This window comes from Mustela putorius, unplaced genomic scaffold (assembly GCF_011764305.1).
Source record: "Mustela putorius furo isolate JIRA1106 unplaced genomic scaffold, ASM1176430v1.1 tig00003853_pilon_pilon_pilon, whole genome shotgun sequence".
NCBI lineage: Eukaryota > Metazoa > Chordata > Mammalia > Carnivora > Mustelidae > Mustela > Mustela putorius.
This window is the reverse complement of record NW_025422005.1, coordinates 34,804,507-34,828,175: the sequence shown is the minus strand read 5'-3', so window position 1 is coordinate 34,828,175 and position 23,669 is coordinate 34,804,507. Positions and strand designations below refer to the sequence as shown.

At 41.7% G+C, this 23,669-nt stretch overlaps 1 protein-coding gene across 4 annotated transcripts in view; it reads left to right on the top strand.

Moving 5' to 3' along the window:
* Window positions 1-23,669, top strand: part of EIF2B3 (eukaryotic translation initiation factor 2B subunit gamma) — a 126,921-nt gene that overhangs the window by 65,825 nt on the left and 37,427 nt on the right. For all 4 annotated transcript variants that reach the window (XM_004740461.3, XM_004740460.3, XM_045064427.1 and 1 more), the window contains exon 6: window positions 14,790-14,879. In XM_004740461.3, coding sequence (XP_004740518.1) covers window positions 14,790-14,879 — 90 coding nt within the window. The remainder of the gene's footprint in view (window positions 1-14,789; window positions 14,880-23,669) is intronic.

The window sequence follows — 23,669 nt, the reverse complement described above, 5'->3', positions numbered from 1 at the left end:
TGAGAGAAAATCCTGGCTAACAGATACTGATTTCCCGAGCCTACTACCTACCCCTACCCATAATTTTATCTTTACTTAGACCCACGTTCACTTTCTTTTCTCCAGCCTTAGAGGAAGAAGTTTCCTGGTTCAGTCACTTATGCCTTTCACCCCATTCTACTCTGTTTCCCTTGGAACCTTGCTCTATGAGTTTTTCTAGCACTCTCCCAAATTTTCGACTTTGCTTTCTACTACTACTTTCCCTCTACACCTGTAAACACAGAGCTTATAAAATAAGGCACAAATTCCTAAAGGGCCTTTGTCATCCAACCATGTATACTCCTTTTAGCCATTACAACCCCTACCCAACACTCTGCCCTATAATGGAGAGTTGCTTGTAGTTCCCTGAATTCTACATTCTTATTCACACCTCTGTTCCTTTGTTTTCATCATTCCTAGCATTCCTTCAGCCAGTTACCCTTCTCTACCTGGTGAAATACCCGCTCTTTCAAGACTAAGTTCTATATTACTTCTCTATGAAGCTTCTCCTGACCCTCTTTGCACTAGGCCAAACTGACTCTTTTTCCTTTGTGGTCTCCTATATACTGTAGAGATTTTTAAGTAATGTCTATAACCCTTTATTACTTTGGACTATGAGTTATATGAAGACAATGATTGTATTTTGTCTTTGTAACCCTAGTATCTAATACATAGCCTAACATACAGTAAGAACCAATGAATTTGTTGGAAGAGGACATTAATAGATCCAGAGTGTCAAGTTGTGTTTGAAGGTGTTTTTTTTTTTTTAAGATTTTATTTATTTATTTGACAGAGAGAGATCACAAGTAGGCAGAGAGAGAGAGAGGAGAAAACGGGCTCCCTGCTGAGCAGAGAGCCCGACGCGGCACTTGATCCCAGGACCCTGAGATCATGACCTGAGCCGAAGGCAGCGGCTTAACCCACTGAGCCACCCAGGCGCCCTGAAGGTGTTTTGACATGGAATTTTTATGAGCAGAATTGAGTGAGACCCTTTAATTTTGTGTATGGGAGAAAGGGCTGAAACAGCATCATTCCTAACACATTGTTTTGACCAAAGCAGTCACAAGTCCAGCCCGGATTCATGGCATGGGAAAATAAACTCTCTCTCTCTCTCTTTTTTTTTAAAGATTTTATTTATTTATTTGACAGAGATCACAAGTAGACAGAGAGAGAGAGAGAGGGAAGCAGGCTCCCTGCTGAGCAGAGAGCCCGATGCGGGACTCGATCCCAGGACCCTGAGATCATGACCTGAGCCGAAGGCAGCGGCTTAACCCACTGAACCACCCAGGCGCCCTAAACTCTCTCTCTTGATGGGAGTTGCTGCAGTCACTTTGCAAAGGGATGTGAGTATGGAAGGGAATAATTATGACCATTTTTGAAAATGATCTACTATAGTCCTAACTACCAAAAGGTTTTAAGTAGGACAATGGCATGATCAGATTTGCCTTTTGAAAAGATAACTTTGGATGTAGTGTGAAAAATGAATTGGCATTTGGTAAGAGAATATAGAGAGACCAGATAAGGGAGGGTATTGTAGTAATCCAGGTGAGAAATAATGGTAGTTTGAACTAGGGTATTGATGGTAGAAATGGAGAAAAGTGGATAAATTAAAGAAGGACTTAGCAGATAAAAACTGAGAACTTGGTGTTTGTGCGTGATTGAACCTTGGGGCCAAGATGCAGAAAAGTGTCAGGAATGACACATTTCTGGTTTGAGCCACAGAATAGATAATGAGATGGAGCACTCAGTTTGTAGAGGTGAGATCCAAAGTTCAGTTTGGGTTATGCTGAATTCGAGGTGCTTTTATGATATTCAGGAAAATGTTTCAGTAAGAAGTTTTTATATATTCAAAGGATAGGATGACGCCTAACATAAAAAGTTTTAGTCGTTGATGTATAGGTGGTGACTGATGACAGAGACAAAGATGAAATCACTTAGGAAGAGAAAAGAGAATTAGGAACAAGCTTAGGCTAGCTAGAGAGAAGATCATGAGCTTCCAAAGGAAACTTAGAGCAGAGAGAGGAAAAAAAAAAAAAAGGAAAACCCAAGAGAATATAACATTACAGGAGCCAGAGGGAAAAAGTAACAGTAATGTTGATACATAGAATAAGAACTTATTATTTAATTGTGGAAACTGGTAGAGCAGTGAATGCGTGCTATTGCTTCTGTGTCTAGTGTTCAGAGTGAGATAATAACTTTGAGGTAATAACTTAAGAGAGATCACTGGGTTTTGCTAAAATGGAAGCCATTAGTAACCTTATTGAAGTGGGTAGAGTGGAAGATGATGAAATGGTAATAGCACATTGAACAATGCTTTTGAGAAATTTGACTGTGATGGGGCGCCTGGGTGGCCCAGTGGGTTGAAGCCTCTGCCTTCAGCCCAGGTCATGGTCTCAAGGTCCTGGGATCAAGCCCCGCATCGGGCTCTCTGCTCAGCGGGCAGCCTGCTTCCTCCTCTGTCTCTCTGCCTTCCTCTCTGACTACTTGTGATCTCTGTCAAATAAATAAATTTCAAAACAAAAATTTGGCTGTGAAAGATAAGAGAGAGAAAGGACTGAAGGGAGGAGAAGGGAGGTTTGGAAAAAGGATATTTTAATTTTGGAAAAACTGAGATGCTTTAAAGTTATACAAGCAATTTTTCATGTAAGGCAGCCTTTAAGGGTCCATCCAGTCTGTCTCTGTAGCTGCTCTGTGAGAGCTAGGTTAAGAGAAGGAGATCCTCAGCTGCTACCCTGTCAGAGACCTACCCTGTCAGCTAGTGGAACTAGCTGTCTTACTCAGTAGTCCATCCCATTTTTGCCTATCTTCCCATTCCCTGTTAGGCACCTAAGCTCACCAGCTCCCCTGGACCTATTGGGTATATTCTGAAGTACACCCAAACTCATCAGGACTTTTTCCTGAAGTCTCCCAACATTCTTTTGAGTCAGTAGACTCATCAGAATGTATACTCTTTTAGGACATTCAATAAGTATTATTTCATGACTGCCTTTTAAGGCACTGTTCTGGACATTATGCTCATATGATCTAGTCTCACATCCTCCTCCCTGAAAGAGGTGATAGTTACACACCATATAGAAACATTAGTATTGTCAGAGATTTTTCTGATGAAATTTTGTATTTAGAAAGAAAAAAAAAAACCTCTCTAGATTAGGAGAATCAGGAAAAGTTTTAAGAAAAAAATGACATTTGAGGCTGGAGCTTTAAGGATTTATATATTTTAGGAGTAATAGGTATACATAGGTAAAGGCAGTCACTCCAGAAGGAACTACGTGAGCAAAGGCGCAGAGAAAGGAAAGCAAAATAACTAGGTCACTTAGTGTCTCTGAAGCATAGAATATGATGTGAAAGCATTTAAAGAGGCAAAGGGAAGTCTTTAAAAGTTTACAAAGAGTAGTGATTACTAGATTATTAATTTTTTTTAAGATTTTACTTACTTAACTTAACAGAAAAAACAAGCAGGGGTAGTGGCAGGCTGAGGGAGAAGCAGACTCCCACCAAGCAGAGAACCCGCTTTGGGGCTCGATCCCAGGACCCTGGGATCATGACCCCATCCAAAGGTAGATGCCCAACTGACTGAACCACCCAGGCGCCCCTGCCTATCTGTCACTCCAGAGAAATTTTTTTACTTAACTATTGAACCTCAAAGGGTGGGGAAGTGCCTGAGCAGGCTGGCTTGTAATTACTTTTAAATTTGTTATAACTCTAGTCATGCAAAAGCTGGAACCAAGCTTTGAGAAATGAACCCCCGAGTGATCCTTAACTGGTCTCTTGCCTCTGGCCATGTACATAACCAGCTTGAGATTGGATCTGAAGCCAGTAGGAATTCCGCTTTGTGTCCTGGAAGAACTGAGGACTGCAAGACAGACCTGTCAAAAGGTCATATTAGCCAGGTCAGGGGGACTGAGTGGAGTGCAAATTAGTATGTCAGCTTTCACCCAGTTTCTATAGAGGGTTTAAATCTTTGTTTATTAAATTCTTCAGACGTAATGGATCAGGCAGCTTAGAAGAATAACTGGAGAGACAACTCTCTTTCCTGGGCTTGTCTTTAAGTAGGAGCCCTTTGTCAGCGGGGCTATGCAGTTTGCTGTCTAGAGCACATCTTGGGAAGGGTCACACTCCAGACCTCACCAGGTTCCAGCATTCTGGGCTGGGACGATAGGGAGGGTGGGTGGCCTTGTGATCCTGTCTAGGAAGGCTTTGATGACTCATATGTTAACATTAGACATTGGTCTATGTGATAGTTATTTTTATAAGTGGTAAGTTAAAATCTCTTGATTTTAAGTGAGGGAGACTATTCTGGTTAACCTGGGTAGGAGTCATCCAATCAGTTGAAAAACCTTTAACCCTAATCAGTGTGCCTGTTTGGCTCATTCGGTAGAGCATGTGACTACTCCTGATCTCAGAGTCATGAGTTTGAGCCCCATGTTGGGAGTTGAGACTACTTAATAAATAAAAAATAAGTTAAAATGAGATGCCTGGGTGGCTCAGTTGATTAAGTATCTGCCTTCAGCTCAGGTCATGACCCCAGGGTCCTGGGATCAAGTCCCACATGGGGCTCCTTGCTCATCAGAGCGCCCGCTTCTCCTTCAGCCTGCAGCTCCCCCCTGCTTGTGCTCACACATGCTCTCTCCCCCATCTCTCTCTCATACACAAATGAATAAATAAAATATTTTTCAAAAATAACTAACTAAATAAATAAACCTAACCAAATTAGAGAACTAATTGTAGGTAATACAGAATCAATTCACAAACCCATCCTTAATATTCTGTTCTTCCAGGACCACTTCTTTTTGATATTTATTTTTTTAACTAGGGTCCGTGCCTAGTATGGGGCTCAAACTCTCAACCCTGAGATCAAGAATCGCCTGCTCTACCACCTGAGCCAGCCAGGCACCCCTCTCCAGGACCAGTTCAGATAGCAATTTTTATATCAGTCAGAGAATCAGAACTCCCATGAGAGATCTAGAATGAGGATTTATTATTTAATTGTGGAAACTGGTAGAGCAGTGTATGCATGCTATTGCTTCTGTGTCTAGTGTTCAGAGTTAAGATTGCTGTGAGTCAGCCAGACGCAGTCAGAAAGGAGAGCTGGTTGTGCGCAAGAGCAAGAGCAAACAGGGACCCACAAGGACAGACTGGAACCCGCATCTATTTCTCACCACCTTCAGTCTTGTTGCTGTGGGTGACCTGCGGGGAAAACTGGCTTCCTTCACCACACAACTACACAGTCCTTGGCTCAGGACTCAAGAGAAGCTGAAGGAAGATATCTGATAGGTTCTGGAGGATCTGTAAGTCTGGATATTGTTCCGTACCTACTAGGTGTCTAGCATATCCGTGATGTCACAAACAAGTTGCCACAGTATGTGGCACCATCCGTTGACCTTTAGAACATTACAAATGTGCCTGTAGCTTTCCTTCTGCCTTTGAAAGGTCACATAAAATATCTCTGTGGCATTCACTACTGAGAATCATTCAGAGAAGAGAATTTTACATAATCTGATTCCAGCCCAGCTTAGGTAATACAGACAAAGCCAATATGCTGCGTGTATGTATTTCCATAAAACCATAACTTTCCATAGTTTTCTATCACCTAAGAAATAAAACCAGGACGTCTGGGTGGCTCAGTTGGTTAAGCGATTGCTTTCGGCTCAGGTCATGGTCCCAGAGTCCCAGGATCAAGTCCTGCATCAGGCTCCCTGCTCAGCAAGGAGTCTGCTTCTCCCTCTGACCTCCTCCCACCTCATGCTCTCTCTGTCTGTCAAATAAATAAATAAAATCTTTTTTAAGAAAAAGAAAGAAAATCCAAATCCTTTTTCTTTTTTAAACATGGGGCTTGAACTCACAGTTCAGTTCAGGACCTGAACTGAAATCAAGAGTCAGATGCTTACCCGACTGAGCTTCCCAGGTACCCCAATCCACATGCTTTCATATGACACAAAAGTATCATAGAAGGCTTTCAGGATCAGACCTCTGGCTGTCTCTCCAGCCTGAACCTTTATCATTGGTCCTGGAATTTTTTTTCATACCTCTTTGCATTTGTTGTCACTAGCCCTTCAATTAAAATATCTTTTTCCTACTTTGCCTGCCCAATAAGTTTCTCCTCATCTTTCAGAGCCAATCTCCAGCTTTCTCCATTTCTGTGAAACCTTATCATGTTCCATTTTCTTAGCTCATTGCATCCTCTGCTATACCAGCTCCCTACGTTATTACAGAGACCACATTATACTAGGAAATGTTTTTTAACATATAGTCTTCCCGGGGCGCCTGGGTGGCTCAGTGGGTTAAACCACTGCCTTCGGCTCAGGTCATGATCTCAGGGTCCTGGGATCGAGTCCTGCATCGGGCTCTCTGCTCAGCGGGGAGCCTGCTTCCCTCTCTCTCTCTCTGCCTGCCTCTCCATCTACTTGTGATTTCTCTCTGTCAAATAAAAAAAATTTTTAAAAACAAACAAACAAAAAAAACATATAGTCTTCCCTACTAGATTGTGATCTCCTAAGGGCGACATCTGTTTGTTTCAACTCTGTCCCTGTTTACCAAGCACAGTACTTGGCCCATGATATTAACAACAATAGTTGTCAATTAACGAGTGCCTAATGTCTGACAAGGACTATGCAATGTACTTTGAGTAATTTCTAGTCATTCTAATAATTCTGTAGTGGGTAGGTAATAATGATCGATCTCCATGTTTGTTGAATAAAATTCGTGAATATATTATCTAAGATTAAAAATTGCAGTTGTTCTCCAACGTTCTCTTGAGGCAGTGAAACTTTGTCTTTAAGTGAAATCCTGTGTAGAACCCTAAGACATAAAATGTAGAACATGGGGTTATTCTGACTCAGGTTTCCATAGTTTCCTGACACACCTCTACAAAACTTTGGAACAATGAAGTCCAATGCTTTGTTTCCTAACAAGGAGATTGGCATGAAGAAGGATTGTGCCCTTTTTAGTGGCAAAAAGAAAGTTGGAACCCTTTCAGCCCAGCGCTCCACCAAACTACCTTTTAACTTTGATTAAGTTCACTATTAAGTCAGTGGTATGATTACAGAATATAAATTGTCCGTAGTCTCAAGATACTGCATATGCTAGACACATAGGAGATGATTCTGTGTTATATACCTCTGCCTTTATCTGTACATGTAACCTGAAACCTGCTTCCTTTATTTATTTATTTTTAAGTAAGTTCTGTGCCCAATGGGGGCCTTGAGCTGAAAACTGCAAAATCAGTATTCACATGCTCTACCGACTGAGCCAGCCAGACATCTGAGACTCCTTCCTTTAGAATAAAGATCAAAATCCTTAATGTGGCTCACACCTCCATAGCCGCTTCTTGTGCCTCTCCCCATCCTGTTTTGTGTGCTTTATTAGTACAGAGCACCTTTAGTTCCTCACACTCACCAGTCTGCCTCAAGTCTTGGTACCTACTGTTTTCTCTGCCAGAGTTCCCATCTCAGTTTCTCCACCCCTTTCACCTGGCTAACTCCTGTTCGTCCTTCACATACATCTGAGCTTAAAGGTAAGTTTACATCATTTCCCAGCCTGGGCAAGGTCCCTTATTACACACTTCTGTCGCATTCTGTGCTTGCCATTCATTTGTTGTACACTTAGCCTAATTACACTGTACACTTCATGCAGCTTTCATGTCCATTTTATTCAGTGCTGTATCCCAAATGTTTCGCACACGGTAGGTATTCAGTGAATGTAGGCTAGAGACTGTCACCTAGAGGAGTGAATGGATTGCTTTTAACATAGACAAAAATAATTTCCTTTTGTTTTTCTATCCGTACAATGAGGAGCAGTCCTTAGAACTCCAAAGAACTCTTCCAGCTCTGGAAGTCCCTGTCTGCTGCTACTTTGAGTCTAGGGCTTTAACATCAACACAACTGCTTTTCCTAGTTGGGGCCTGAGCCCCAACGGTGTCATAGCCACTCTGCTACAGGCAGACCTTTGGTTTGGAACTCCCTGTGCATACATGATGACCACTTACAGTGCCACCAAGATCAGGCATTTGGGGTGGTCTGGCAAGTGAGTGCCTTCCTATAAAATAGCTACCAGGTACCCATCCAACAGGTGCTTGCCCCAAAATCTGTCTTATTAGAATTATAGGTAGAATTATAGATAGCTACTTCTGAGCAACCTTGGTCTCTGGTTTCTTTTAAACTGTAATGATTAGGGAGCCTGGGTGGCTCAGTTGGTTAAGCAGCTGCCTTCGGCTCAGGTCATGATCCCAGCGTCCTGGGATCGAGTCCCACATCGGGCTCCTTGCTCCGCAGGGAGCCTGCTTCTCCCTCTGACTCTGCCTTCCACTCTGTCTGCCTGTGCTCACTCTCGCTCGCTCTCTCTCTGACAAATAAATAAATAAAATCCTTAAAAAAAAAATTTTAAAAAATAAACTGTAATGATTAGGGACGCCTGGGTGGCTCAGTTTAGGTTAAGTGGCTGCCTTCGGCTCAGGTCATGATCCCAGCGTCCTGGGATCGAGTCCCACATCGGGCTCCTTACTCGGCGGGTAGCCTGCTTCTCCCTCTGCCTCTGCCTGCCTATTGGCCTACTTGTGATCTTTCTCTCTCTTTCTCTCTCTCTCTGACAAATAAATAAATAAAATCTTTAAAAAAAAATTTTTTTTAAATAAACTGTAATGATGAGGCACATAGCTGCTGTGGAGTGGGCACCAGGTCTGCTCCCACTGTCTCCCTTCCTTGCTTTCTTCCTGCCCTTCCCACTCCTTCCCCTTCCCACCCTGAAGAACTGCCCAGAGCTCCCCAGAGGACCAGGTGGTGAATACTTACTCTGCCAGGAAACAGAAGAATACTCATCGAGTAGAAAGTATGCCTCCCAAGTTCAAGCATCACCTAAATGATGATGATGTCACTGGTTCTGTGCAAAGTGAAAAGAGAAATCTTTTGGAAGATGATTCAGATGAAGAAGAGGACTTTTTTCTCAGGGGATCATCTGGACCAAGATTTGCACCTAGAAATGATGAAATTAAGCATTTTCAGAATCAAGCAAATAAAATTATTGATAGCATGCAAGAAAATATTACAAAGTTAAAAGAATCCCGTTAGGATTTTCCTTTAGGATTTAAATCCCGTTAGGATTTAATTCTTCTCTCCATCCTTCTGCTAGTGATTATCATCCTTATAGTCATGAAATACCATACTTGATTTGGTGACAGAGATTTTCATTATACAAAATCTGGGATAATAAGAAAAGACTGCTGCAGGAGCACCTGGTAGTTCAGTCGGTTAAGCCTCTGCCTTTGAAGCCAAAGGATCATGACCTGAGCCAAAGGCAGAGGCTTAACCGACTGAGCCACCTAGGCTTCCCAAAAAGGAACTTTAAAAAATAATTATGTTTAAAGCAAAGATAACCAGTCTAGGGGCAAATGGGTGGCCCAGTCGGTTAAGCTTCTGACTCTTGATTTTGGCTCAGGTTGTGATTTCAGGATCATGCGATCTGGCCCCATATCAGGCTTGTGCTTGCCATGGAGCCAGCTTAAGATTTTCTCTCTTCCTCACCTGACCCTCACCCCCCACCCCTGCTGCTGATGAATGTTAAGTGAGCTTGTGCTCTAAAATCAGTCAATCAATCAATCTTTTTAAAACAAGATGTACAGGGTGGCTTAGTCAAGTCAAGTGTCTTCATACTGCTCAGGTCATGATCCTGGGGTCCTGGGATTGAGTCCTTGTTGGGTAGGAGAGTCTGCTTCTCCTTCTGCCTGCTCTGCCTGCGGCTCTCCCTGCTTGTGCTTTCTCTCTCTCTCTGACAAATAAATAAAATATTTTTATAAATAAATACATATGTACAAATGGCTAATAAGCACATGAAACAGTTCTCAATGCCATTAATCACTAGAGAAATGCAGATTTAAACTGTAGTGAAAGGCGCCTGGGTGGCTCAGTGGGTTAAAGCCTCTGCCTTCGGCTCAGGTCATGATCCCAGGGTCCTGGGATGGAGCCCCCACATCAGGCTCTCTGCTCTGCAGGGAGCCTGCTTCCTCTCCTCTCTCTCTCTGCCTACTTGTGATTTCTGTCTCCCAAATAAATAAGTAAAAAATCTTTTAAAAAAATAATAAACTGGGGGCGCCTGTGTGGCTCAGTGGGTTAAGCCGCTGCCTTCTGCTCAGGTCATGATCTCAGGGTCCTGGGATCGAGTCCCGCATCGGGCTCTCTGCTCAGCAGGGAGCCTGCTTCCTCCTTTCTCTCTGCCTCTCTGCCTACTTGTGATCTCTCTCTGTCAAATAAATAAATAAAATCTTTAAAAAAAACATAATAATAATAAACTGTAGTGAAATACCACTTCACACCCACTAGAATGGCTATAATCAAAAAGAGAAAAGGCGGATCTGTAGAAACAAAAGGCAGATCGGTGATTGTCTGAAACTGAGGGTGAGAAAGGGGAATTGATTGGTTGTATTGTCGTGTTAAGATTTTATTTGAATGATAGAAATGTTCTGTAACTGGATTGTGGTGGTAGTTGTATCGCTGTACAGATTTTCTAAAAACAATTCAATTGTACACCTAAAACACGTGAATTTTTTTTTTTTTAAGATTTTATTTATTTGTCAGAGAGAGAGGAGCGAGAGTGAGCACAGGCATACAGAGTGGCAGGCAGAGGCAGAGGGAAAAGCAGGCTCCCTGCCAAGCAAGGAGCCCGATGTGGGACTCGATCCCAGGACGCTGGGATCATGACCTGAGCTGAAGGCAGCTGCTTAACCAACTGAGCCACCCAGGCGTCCCAAAACACGTGAATTTTATGGTATATAAATTACACTTCAGTAAACAAACTGATGGTTACCAGAGGGGAGCTGGGGGGCGGGGGATGGGTGAAATGGGTGGTGGGGATTAAAGAGCACACTTGTGAGGAGCACTAAGTAATGGATAGAATTGTTGAATCACTGTATTGTACACCTGAAAATGATATAACACTGTATGTTAACTATACTGGAATTAAAATTAAAAACTTCAAAAAATTGTGCTTCTGGGGGGCACGTGGGGGTTGAGTTGGTTAAGTGTCAACTCTTCTTTCTTTTTTTTTTTTTTTTTTTTAATATTTTGTCACAGAGAAAGAGAGCACAAGCAGGGGAAGTGGCAGGCAGAGGGAGAAACAGGCTCCCCACTGAGCAAGGAGCCCCATGCTGAGCCACCCAGGCGTCCCAGGTGTCAATTCTTGATTTTGGCTCAAGTCATGGTTTCAGGGTCCTGAGATCTAGCCCCTGTGTCTGACTCCACACTCAGCGGGGAATCTGCTTTAGATTCACTCTCTCCCTCTGCCTCTCCCCTCACTTGCATGCTCTCTCTCTCTCTAAATAAATAAGTAAATCGAAAAATAAAAAATAAAGTAAATTTTTGGGATGCCTGGGTGGCTCAGTGGGTTAAAGCCTCGGCCTTCGGCTCAGGTAATGATCTCAGGGTCCTGGGATCGAGCCCCACATCGGGTTCTCTGCTCAGTGGGGAGCCTGCTTCCTCCTCTCTCTCTCTCTCTCTCTCTGCCTGCCTCTCTGCTTACTTGTGATTTCTCTCTGTCAAATAAAATCTTTAAAACTAAATAAATAAAATAAAATTTAATTTTAAAAACTCAGTCCTTATTTCTGTTGTCATTCAAGACTATAAAATAAAGTAAGGAAACCACCTTCTTGACAATTTAAATGCCATTAGTCTCCAGTCCCAAGGTTTACATTCACTATAAATTTAATCTGAAAGAAAAGAAAAAAATCTCTGAATCTGCCATCTCTGTTCCTTCATTATATTCCACATTTGTAGTTAAATCTCTAGTATGAATATACAAGCTAAATTTTTGGAATGTTTCTTTGAAATGGGAGAATTTTTTGTTGTTGTTTTACCTCCTTTAAGGGATGAGAGTAAAAAGCTAAAAAACATTTGTAAATTATAAGGTGCTGTATGAATGTTACTACCATATATGCTAGAGATTGATAACAGTTTAGAAGATGATTATTCAAACTTTTGTTTAAAAGATTTTATTTATTTGGGGCACCTGTGTGGCTCAGTGGGTTAAAGCCTCTGCCTTCGGGTCATGGTCCCAGGGTCCTGGGATCGAGCCCTGCATGGGGCTCTCTGCTCAGCAGGGAGCCTGCTTCCTCCTCTCTCTATGCCTGCCTCTCTGCCTACTTGTGATCTCTGTCTGTGATTTCTGACTCCCTGAGGAGCAAGGAGCCCCAGTGCAGGACTTAATCCCAAGACCCTGGGATCATGACCGGAGCCGAAGGCAGCCGCTTAACTGACTGAGCCACCCAGACGTCCGTAATCAAACTTATTTTCTTTTTTTAAAATTTTTTCTTTTTTAAAATTTCGTTTGTTTGAGAGGGAGAGAGGTCAGAGCAGGGAGAGGGGTAAAGGGCGTGCAGACTCCCTGCTGAGCAGGCCCCAGCCTGAGGCCAAGATCGTTACCTCAGCCAGGAGGCACACGCTTAACCAACTGAGCCACCCTATTTATTAAAACTCTGAAGTTACTCCTTTCCTATGTGTATAATAAAAGTTGATCTCAGCTATAAAAATAAGATAAAATATCTACCTTGTGACATAGTTATGAGGATTAAATAATATAGGTAGAGTGTGTTGAATGATTCAAGGACTTCATAAACCAAGGGACAGACAGGAGAGTTTAACTTTCTAAATTGGCTAGATAAGGGGCACCTGGGTGGCTCAGTGGGTTAAGCCTCTGCTTTTGACTCGGTCATGATCTTAGGATGATCTAAGGGTCCTAAAATCGAGCTCCACATCGGGCTTTCTGCTCAGCAGGGAGCCTGCTTCCCTTCCTCTCTCTCTGCCTGCCTCTCTGCCTACTTGTGATCTCTGTCTGTCAAATAAATAAACAAAATCTTTAGAACAAATAAAAATAAAAAATAAATTGGCTAGATCAAGTGGGAAAGGATTATCAGGTGTGGACTTCATTTTTTTTTTTAATTTTATTTATTTATTTGAGAGAGAGAAAGAGCTTGCACAGAGGAGGGGGCAAGAGAGAGAAGCAGACTTCTCACTGAGCAAGGAGCCCAGTGGAGGGCTCAATCCCAGGACTCTGGGATCATGACAGGGAGCCCAAAATAGACAATTTAACCAACTGAGCCACCCAGGCACCCCTAGGATGTGGACTTCAGGTGAAACCCTGGCAACACAAAGTAACCACATTCACATTTGTAAAATTCTGTTTCCTCAAGAACTTCTTGGTACTCAAGAACCTAAAAATGGGGGGGGGGGTGCTCTCCTGGGTGGCTCGGTCATTAAGCATCTGCCTTTGGCTGGTCCAGTTCTGTGTCCCAGGGTCCTGGGATTGAGCCTCACATCGGGGTAGGCCTGCTTCTCCCTGTCCCATTTCTCCTGTTTGTGTTCCCTCTCTCGCTGTATCTCTCTCTGTCAAATAAATAAATAAAATCTTTTTAAAAAAAGATCTAGGAGGGTGCCTGGGTGGCTCAGTGGATTAAGCCAGTGCCTTCGGCTCAGGTCATGATCTCAGGGTCCTGGGATCGAGTACCACATCGGGCTCTCTGCTCGGCACGGAGCCTGCTTCCCTCTCTTTCTGCCTGCCTCTCTGCCTACTTGTGATCTCTGTCTGTCAAATAAATAAATAAAATCTTAAAAAAAAAAAAAAAGATCTAGGAGCTCCTGGGTGCCTCAATGGGTTAAAGCCTCTGCCTTCAGCTCAGGTCACGATCCCAGTGTGTTGGAATCGATCCCTGCATGGGGCTCTCTTGCTCGGCAGGGAGCCTGCTTCCTCCTCTCTCTTTCTCTTTCTGCCTGCCTCTCTGCCTACTTGTGATCTCTGTCAAATAAATAAATAAAATCTTGAAATAAAATAGATAGCAACTAAGCAGGAGGCCTTAATTTGGCCAGATTCATTCATGTGTTTGTTTATTCAATAGCTATTTATTAAATACATTCTCTGTGTCAGGTATAATGCTAAGTGCTAAGGCTATAAAGATAGCCTTAGATAGCTAAGGCTATCTTTATAGCTATCTAATGCTATCTCCCTCAGAGAACTCCCAATCTAGCGGGGAGAACCAAGAAGTAGGCTGTTACTTACTGGATGATAACTTATCTGATAGAGGTGGGCACCAAGCACTATGGGGGTGTAAACTTGGATTGTCAGGGAAGGTTTCCTGGAGGAGCTATATCTGGGACAAATCCTGATGAATATGTAAGAGTAGGGAGTTAAGTGTTCACAGAATTTTACCTCATCTTCTGTGAAAATGGAGTGATACATGCCAAATCCTGGAGGAAAGCATGACTGAAGTATATGGCCTGCAGGAAGTAGGGCAGTTAGAGTAAAAGCAGGAAAATGTTAGTTGTAAGAATTGTGAGGATTAAGTAGCCTACTCTTGATTTGGGCTCAGGTTATAATCTTAGGGTCCTCGGATCAAGTCCTGTGTTACGCTCTGTACTCAGAATCTGCTTCAGGATTCTCCTGTTCCACCCTTCCCCCCAGCTTGGGCTCTCACACCCGCTTTTTCTCTAAAATAAATCTTTTAAAAAAAAAAAGGAATTGTGAGTAGAAGTTTGTGATGGAAGAAGATGACTTCTCAGTGATTTGATGGTTCACCTAAAGGCCTGATAAAGTATGAGGTAGGGTTTCTATAAAAAGAAAACCTTTTCTGTGGTAGAATCAGTACTGGTATCCACCATCTTGGTCTCCCCAGAGGAGGAGATCAGTGGGGGATCATGGCTTTGACTCTTATAAACCTTTTAATGCCTACTACCTAAAAATAGGATAGAACCCATGTTACTTGATTGTGAGCCCCTTCTCTCTGATTGTTTTTGCAGGCACCCTAGAATACATTTCCACACAGGCCTTGTGGACGCCCATCTCTACTGCTTGAAAAAATACGTTGTGGACTTCCTAATGGAAAATAAGTAAGAAAGAGGGGGTGGATTCAAACTCACAGTTTTAACTACTTTGGTTCTTATTTAATAGTTCTAAACCTTAATCATGTTCTTATTTAATAGTTCTAAACCTTGATCATGTTAGATAGCTGGTTTATATTAAATAATAGCCGGTCCTCACCTTCGTTTAAAAATGAAATCGTGTTACCAACATACTGTTGCTTTGTCTGTATCACAGAGTCCCCTGCTTGTATTTTTGGGGCTTGAGTAATAACCCAACAAAATATTTTTGTAAAACTAATAGTAACTATGATGCCTCTTTCATAGGCTCTTCCAGGCTCTTCTTCCTTCCACAGGGTTGAGCTCCCTAATAACTCTAGTGCTGTTTTGTCTCCAAGCAGGCATCCTCCCCTTAGCAATTATCTTATATGTGGGCCCTCTTAGCAAAGGTTCAGAGACTTACCCAAGAGGAGGGGAAAAAAGTTTCCTTCCAATTTTGGCAAAGGCCACCTCACCAAATGGACTTTAATGAATGCAGAGAAACAAAATTTGGTACTTTCTCTGATTTTGCTTTGAGAACAGAATTGTGGGCCTTAAATACTTTACAGAGATTGTGTCTGACAGATCACAGGACTTGGGTTTCCAGAGGAAAAAAACCTCCTCTGAGGCTGATCTCAAGGATTTTTTTATAGTAAACACAACAAGAGTCCTCAGAAGAACAGGTAAGAAAAGATTCAGTAACTATATGGTTAAGAAGAGGAGCAGCCAGTCTCCCTCGATGATGGATAAGTTTCTACCTTGAATAGCACTGGTAGACTGAAAAGCAAGTGGGCTGGTGTCACAGCAGCAAGTTCCTCAGATCAGCTGAGGAAGATAGTCTGAGAACCGGAGTTTAAATGCTAGCATGGCCTCAGCTGATAGACTTAGATATATACAGGAATATTACGATAGGGGAAGGGGAAGTGTTCCTCTGTGCCCCAGTCTATTTCTTACAGCATCCTAACCCTTAGCTCCTGACTACACCTGCTAACATCCCCGCCCACCAAAGACCCGTGTAGAACCAATGGCAAAAGAAGTTATTTGGACTCCTGGAAAACTTTTCTAGCGATTGTTATTTCTCTATTTCCCCACCCTAGGACACCCTTTTGCCTTGATCCCCTCTGACTTATAATTCTGTTTTATTGTTTGATCAATAAATATTTATTAAGCATCTGTGATGAGGCAGGCATTGTTCTAGATGGGCTGCGGGCTCAATGGTAAATAAGCAGACATGGGCCCTGCCCTCAGGAAATTTGCAGCCTAAGCTCCAGGGTAAATTACTGGACTTTGCTTTTTTTTTTTTTTTTAAGATTTTATTTATTTATCAAAGAGAGGGGGGAGAGAGCGAGCACAGGCAGACAGAATGGCAGGCTGAGGCAGAGGGAGAAGCAGGCCTCCCTGCTGAGCAAGGAGCCTGATGTGGGACTCGATCCCAGGACGCCGGGATCATGACCTGAGCCAAAGGCAGCTGCTCAACCAACTGAGCCACCCAGGCGTCCCGGGACTTTGCTTTTTATTTTATTTTTTATTTTTTTATTTTTTTTTAAGATTTTATTTATTTATTTGACAGAGAGAGATCACAAGTAGGCAGAGAGGCAGGCAGAGAGAGAGAGAGGAGGAAGCAGGCTCCCCGCTTAGCAGAGAGCCCGATGTGGGACTCGATCCCAGGACCCTGAGATCATGACCTGAGCCGAAGGCAGTGGCTTAACCCACTGAGCCACCCAGGCGCCCGGGACTTTGCTTTTTAAATAGCAAGGAAACTTGCACCAAGATTAGACATTAATTCCGGGACCTGTTTTCGAGTCACCAGTCTGGGCTATCTGTATTCCAAAAATGAAGTTCACTCTTGGCCTTTAAGGGCATGTTTTTTCTCAAGTGAAAACAAAGCCCTGTGAAGTAGGCCCTGTGGTGTGTTGGGAGAGAATGCAGTGGTGGTAGAAAAAGTAGAGAAAGTCATGAAGTCCCCTGTATCCACCACACAGCTTTGACAAGTATCAGTTCATGGCCAGTCTTGTTTTGTATGTGCTACCACCCATCTCTTCACTGTCATGCCAGATTATTTTAAAGCAGGTCATTATGATGTAATTTCATATGTAATTATTTCAATTGTTATTATCTATAAATATCTGTGTATGTATCTGTAGAATATAAAGTCTTTTTATCTTTTAATCAAATACCTCAATGCCATTATCACACCTTAAAAAGAAACAACTAACAGTGCTCCTTAATACTACCTAATGGGATTTTAGCTTTTGATGCTGGGATATGTAGACAATTTTGCACCAGAGCTAGCTTCATCCTCGCTGCTGTAGCTCCTTTGTAACTCATCTGGCCACCAGGTAGCTGTTCCCACACCTGGCAAGTGTAGTGCAGTGCTCTGTGCCTTAAGGACAAGCCTTAATTTGGTGAGTCTGTGGCTCATAGCCAGAAGCTCTTTCGAATGGGACTTTCCCAGAGCCTGCTGCAACAGAGAATGGTACAGAGCCTCTGCTCAGACAACCTCCCCATCTCAGGATCTGTTAAAGAGACCCTTATCTCTTCATTACCCCCATCTACCCTACACCTGTCAGAATCATTGGGATTAAAGGCATTGTATTGAAAAGTGATAAAGTTCAATGTATTAGGAAAAAAACAGGACAAATGAGAATAGTACTCAAGATATTCTTTATTCCTTCCTAGCTGGAATAGTGGAGGTCTTGTCTCAAAGTTGTGGGACATGGGATTGAATAGTTTGGTGGGAGCAGCATGTAGAATGCTTTGAAAGCTTAACAGGGAGATACAGATCTTCAAACAGAATAGTCCTTTTTGGAATGAGCAGTGGTACTACCTGGCAGGAGAACATAGACCATGCTGGATGAGAAGGAGACTCCTTCAAGGTAACTAGGAAGCTTATAATTATCTGGTTATAAAATGATGACTCCTTTAGGGATGGAAGGGAAGAGTAAACCTGGCAGGCACTACTTCAAGAAAGGACACTTTAGCAATCCCCCACTGTCTTTAACTTGTAGACGACAACGTATTTGCCCTGTGGTTTTTTGGGGCAGGGGATCATTTTTATTTTTCAGATGTTTACATGTTAATGTCTTCTACCCAAATTCTTTTGAGATTAGATACCTACCTGGATTGCTGCTAACTCACTTAATATATGCTTGGTGAATGGTGTGAGAAGAGATGTGATGATAGTTCAGACAGCCAAAGAAATGTGATAAATACATCAGTAATACCAGTAGTGGAAGAAGAGATGAGGTTTTCTGTAGTTGACCAAGTAGAAAAGCTATAGGGAAAGCTATGGAGAAAAGAAAACCTGCACTGCCTTTGACAAGAGAAGTTTAGTAACTGAGCTGTGTGACCTTGGATGGGTGTCTGATTTTCTAAACCTCACTTTTCTCATCTGAAAATTGGGAATAATAGTACCTGACCCATATGGTTGTTGTTGAAAATACTTGTAAAGAGCTGAGAGCAGGGGCACCTCCGTGGGTCAGTTGGTTAAGCGTCCAGCTCTTGATCTCAGCTTAGGTCTTGATCTCGGGGTCATAAGTTCAAGTCCCATGTTGGGCTCTACCCTGGGTGTGGAGGCTACTTAAAAAAATAAAATTGAGGGGCACTTGGGTGACTCAGTCGTTAATCGTCTGCCTTCAGCTCAGGTCATGATCCCAGGGTCCTGGGATCGAGTCCCATATGGGGCTCCCTGCTCAGCGGGTAGCCTGCTTCTTCCTCTGCCACTCCCCCTGCTTGTGTTCCCTCTCTTGGTGTGTCTGTCTCTGTCAAATAAATAAATAAAATCTCTTTTTAAAAAATTAATTAAATTAAAAAATAAAATTGAAATTAGAAAAAGAGCTGAGAGCAGTAGTTGGTGCACACTAAGAACTCAAATTAACTTTTAATTGATCACCCACGGTGTTTCAGGCACTGCGTTGCTAGGTAGTAAAGATAAAAACATGAAGTTTCTGCTTCAGGTTCCTCACAGTTTAGGGTGAGGGGGGATAGGTTAAACAAATTATTACAATAAAATGTGGTAAGTAGTATTAGAGTATAGTAGAGTAGTATAATGGTATAAGCATAAGGGAACTGGGGTGGTTGATATCTTCCTTTGGGGTAACAGTTATAGTAGTATACATTTGACAAAATTCATCAAACTGTACATTTAAAATTAATGTATTTTATTAAATATACATTTCAAAAATAGTTTTTACATTTTTACATTTTTAAAAAGCGAGTTGGACTTACCATAAATTTTTAAAAACTCAAAGCAACAAACATCAATAAGTACCCAAGTATATTCTTTGAGTACTTATTCGATTGATATAACCCTAAACAATCTCTCCATCCTATAGGATGTGAACATGTTTTTCTTTCTCAAGCCATTAGCACCACACTGAAAATTTATTCTCATAGCCATTTTCATTGTTTTTGTTAAAAAGGAAAATGGTATCACAGAATACTGTATGCCAAATACCTAGCTTTAAAGTCAGTACCTTTGGGATGCCTGGGTGGCACAGTAGGTTAAAGCCTCTGCCTTCCCCTCGAATCATGGTCCCAGGGTCCTGGGATCCTGGGAGAGCCCCGTGTCGGGCTCTCTGCTCTACGGGGAACCTGCTTCCCTTCCTCTCTCTCTGCCTGCCTCTCTGCTTACTTGTGATCTCTGCCTGTCAAATAAATTAATAAAATCTTTAAAAAATAATAATAAAGTCAGTACCTTTTAATCTAAAATAATTTCCTGTTTACTATTTCACATTGTATCTATTTACTTTGTGGGGTTGGGGGGAGCCTGAAAACAAAGCACAGAGTTAACTTAGCAATCACCATATCCTCCCAATTAGAGCTCTGCTTCAAGAGCTGAAAGAAGAGGCAAGAAAACCCAAGCCCTTAATACTGTGTTCTGTAGACTTGAGTTCCAGGCCCTATAAAAGTAGGTTTCCTCTTCTACCTCTTTCCTAACTAATATTTCAAAGGACTGACTTGAAGTAAAAGATATTTAGAGGATTTGTTCTTGTGATTTGCTTACAGAGACAGAAAAGCCAGAATGAAAAATAGCCAAATGTTTTCCTTTGCCATGGACATAATTTTTAGTCCTTCCCTGCAAGCTTGAAGCCACAGGGAAGACTTGATCAGAGACCAAGGCAAAATGCTAAAATATCAGATTTCAGCAGAACTAATAATCATATGTTTTTTCAAATGTTGGATTTTTAATGGTAGTAATATTAATAATAGAAAAACATATTTAGAGTTTATTACAGTTCCAGATAAGGAAAGCTCTACTTTCAGTGTCCAAAAATCAGAAGAATAAAGTATTGGCAGCTGTCTGGCCTAGAGGGATGACAGTCATTTACACATTTACTAATTCACTCATTCAAATAAATATTTATTTAGCACTTCCTACATGTCTATCTGTATAAACAATAAGCAAAAAATTATAAATCCTATGGAAAGTGCTACGGTTGCAATAAACAGGGTACTAATTACTATGGCATAGTGGAAAGAGTCATGGTCTTTGGGATAGATACGAAGTATGTCTCAGCTCTGCCAATTATAAAGCTGTAGTAACCTTAAGAAAGATACTTAGGTATGCCTGGATGGCTCAGTCGGTTAAGCGACTGCCTTCGGCTCAGGTCATGATCCCAGCGTCTTGGTATTGAGACCCATATCAGTCTCCTTGCTCGGTGGGGAGCCTGCTTCCCCTCTGCCTCTGCCTGCCACTCTGCCTGCCTGTATGCTCGCTCGCTCACTCTCTCTCTCTGACAAGTAAATAAATAAAATATTTCTCAAAAAAGAAAGGAAATTAATCTTTCTAAGCTCTAATTACCTCTCTTATAAAATAAGGACAGTAATACCTACCATGAGGATTGCTGTAAGAATTTGAGATGATGTCTATTAATTTCCTAACATTACACTCAAAAATGATATGGATTTAGGGGCGCCTGGGTGGCTCAGTGGGTTAAGCCGCTGCCTTCGGCTCAGGTCATATCTCAGGGTCCTGGGATCGAGTCCCGCATCAGGCTCTCTGCTCAGCAGGGAGCCTGCTTCTTCCTTCTCTCTCTCTCTGCCTGCCTCTCAGTGTACTTGTAATTTCTCTCTGTCAAATAAATAAATAAAATCTTTTAAAAAAATGATATGGATTTGAAAATAGTATATAATTCTCTTTGCTGTGAGAGTTCAGAAGCTAGAAGTGTTATGAAAGACTTCTAAGGCGAAATGATATTTGAGAGCAGTGAACCCATCCTTATAACTACTACTCTAGTCAAGAAACAACATTACCAGATTTCCAGGAGCTCTCCTGATGCTACCTACCAGACAGTAACTATCCCCTACAACACACAGAAGTAACCACTATCCTAAACATTCAATTTAAGGAGGTAAGATCAGATTTGTACATTAGGAAAACCACAATATGGAGGGTTAGATAGAAGAAATAAGACACATGATTAGATTATACTTTAGAGAGAGTATTCTGTCTACAATATGAAGGACAGATTTTAAGAGGTAAGACTGGAGGGAGGAAGACCAATTCAAAGCAGTTGAAGCAATCCAAACAAATGATGACAGCGGCTTAGACTAAGCTGTGGCAATAGAGATAGAAAGAAATTGACAGTTTTTGAAAAGAGATTTAGGGCATAAAAGTCAGCAGTGTTTGGTGAACGGTTATGTGAAGCGTGCAGGAAGAAGGAAGAGTCAGGTGGTTACTAGATTTCTTGCTTGTGTGACTAAATGAATCTTCATATCACTAAGCAAGATAACAAATGTTGGTGAGGAGAGATTTGGGGAAATGATGATGCATTCGGTTTTAGACATTGAAATTACGGTATCTGGGTCATCCAAATGGCAGGGTCCATCCAACAGTTGGAATTGTGAGACTAAAGTAAAGGAGAAGAGGTCTTGGCTATGGGTCCACATTTGGGAATAAGCAGCAAAGTGATGATCAGTCTCAGGGAGATAAATAGCATGAGAAAAATGGTAGACAAAAAGAAAAATACTGGGCGCCTGGGTGGCTCAGTGGGTTAAGCCTCTGCCTTCAGCTCGGGTCGTGGTCTCAGAGTCCCGCATCGGGCTCTCTACTCAGCAGGGGGCCTGCTTCCCCCTCCCTCTCTGCTTGTCTCTCTGCCTACTCATGATCTCTCTCTCTCTCTCTGTCAAAAAAATAAATAAAATCTTAAAAAAAAAAAAAAGAAAAATACTAAGAAACACCCACTATTTTAGGGGAAGGAATTATCAGAAATAGGAGCAGATCAAGAGAGTGATGCCACAGAAGGTAAGGGAAGAAGAAATAAGGAATGGCTTATGACTATGGATTTGGAAAATTCAAAAAATATCAAAACAAAATATTACCCATAATTCTACTGTGTGATAACTAAGAGCATTTTAGTGTATTTCTTCCCATTATTTTATTTTTATATATACATATACATACTTGAAATCATTCTATAAAAATAATTTGTTTTTTTCTTTATTCAGTATTATTACATGAGCATTTCATTTTCTTTATTCAGTACTATTTCATGAGCATTTTCCTGTGTCATTAAAATGTTCTTTACAATCAGAGTTTTGCTTGTATGATATTCTGTTACATAGATGTATTATTCTTCTTCCATTGTTGAATATTTGGTTGTTCCCTATTTTTATAAATAACATTAAGAGGAATGACTTTTTTCCCCAAAGGTTTTTTTTAAGATTTATTTCTTTATTTATTTTAGAGAGAGAGAGAACAAGGAAGAGGGAGACTAGGGAGAGGGAGAAAGACTCCCACACCCAGCGCAGAGCCCAACATGGGGCTCAGTCTCACAACCCTGAGATCATAACCTGAGCCAAAACCAAGAGTGGGGCACTCAACCAACCGTGCCACCCAGGCGCCCCTCAAAGATCCTTTTTATAATCTGAAATTTTCATTCATGTATTCAGCAAATATTTATTGAGCATAATGTGTTTTCCTTGGATAGCTTTATAGAAATAGAATTACAGAGTCAAATAATATGAATATCTTGAACACTTTTTCTATGTATTGCTAGTTTCTTTTCAGAAAAGATTTTACTAGTTTATACTCTGTAACTCCCATAGTTTGAGAGTAACTGTCTCAAAACATCCTTATCGGTAATGAGAATTATTTTAAATCTGTTCATTTGAGGGGCACCTGGGTGACTTAGTCATTTGAGTATCTGACTCTTGGTTTCAGCTCAAGGTAGTGATCTTGTTGTGATCTCAGGGTCCTGGAATTGAGCACCAGGTTGGGCTCCTGGGCTCAGTGCAGAGTCTGCTCTTCCCTCCCCCAACATAGACTCACCCCCACAGCCTTCACTCACTCTTTCAAATAAATACATAAAGTCTTTTAAAAAAATTTTTTTTTTTTTTTAAGATTTTACTTATTTGGGGACACCTGAGTGGCTCAGTCAGTTAAGTGGCTGCCAGGGTTCTGGGATCAAGTCCTGAATCAGGCTCCCTGCTCAGCAGGGAGTTTGCTTCTCCCTGTCCCTCTGCCTGCTGCTCTGCCTACTTGTGCTCTCTCTCTCTCTGTCTGTCTATTTATTCATTTTTAAATAAATAAAATCTTTAAAAAAAAAAAGTTTATTTGTGGTTCCATTGGCTAAGCATCTGCCTTGGGTTCAGGTCATGAACCAGGAGGATGCCCGATGGAAGGGGTGGTGGGGCTGATCCCAGGACCCTGAGAACATGACTTGAGCAGTTGCTTAACTGACTGAACCACCCAGGCACCCCTAAAAAAAAAATTGTTTTTAATCTGCTAGTTTGATTGGGGGAGAGATCGCATCTTGTTTTAATTTTTACTTCTTTTTT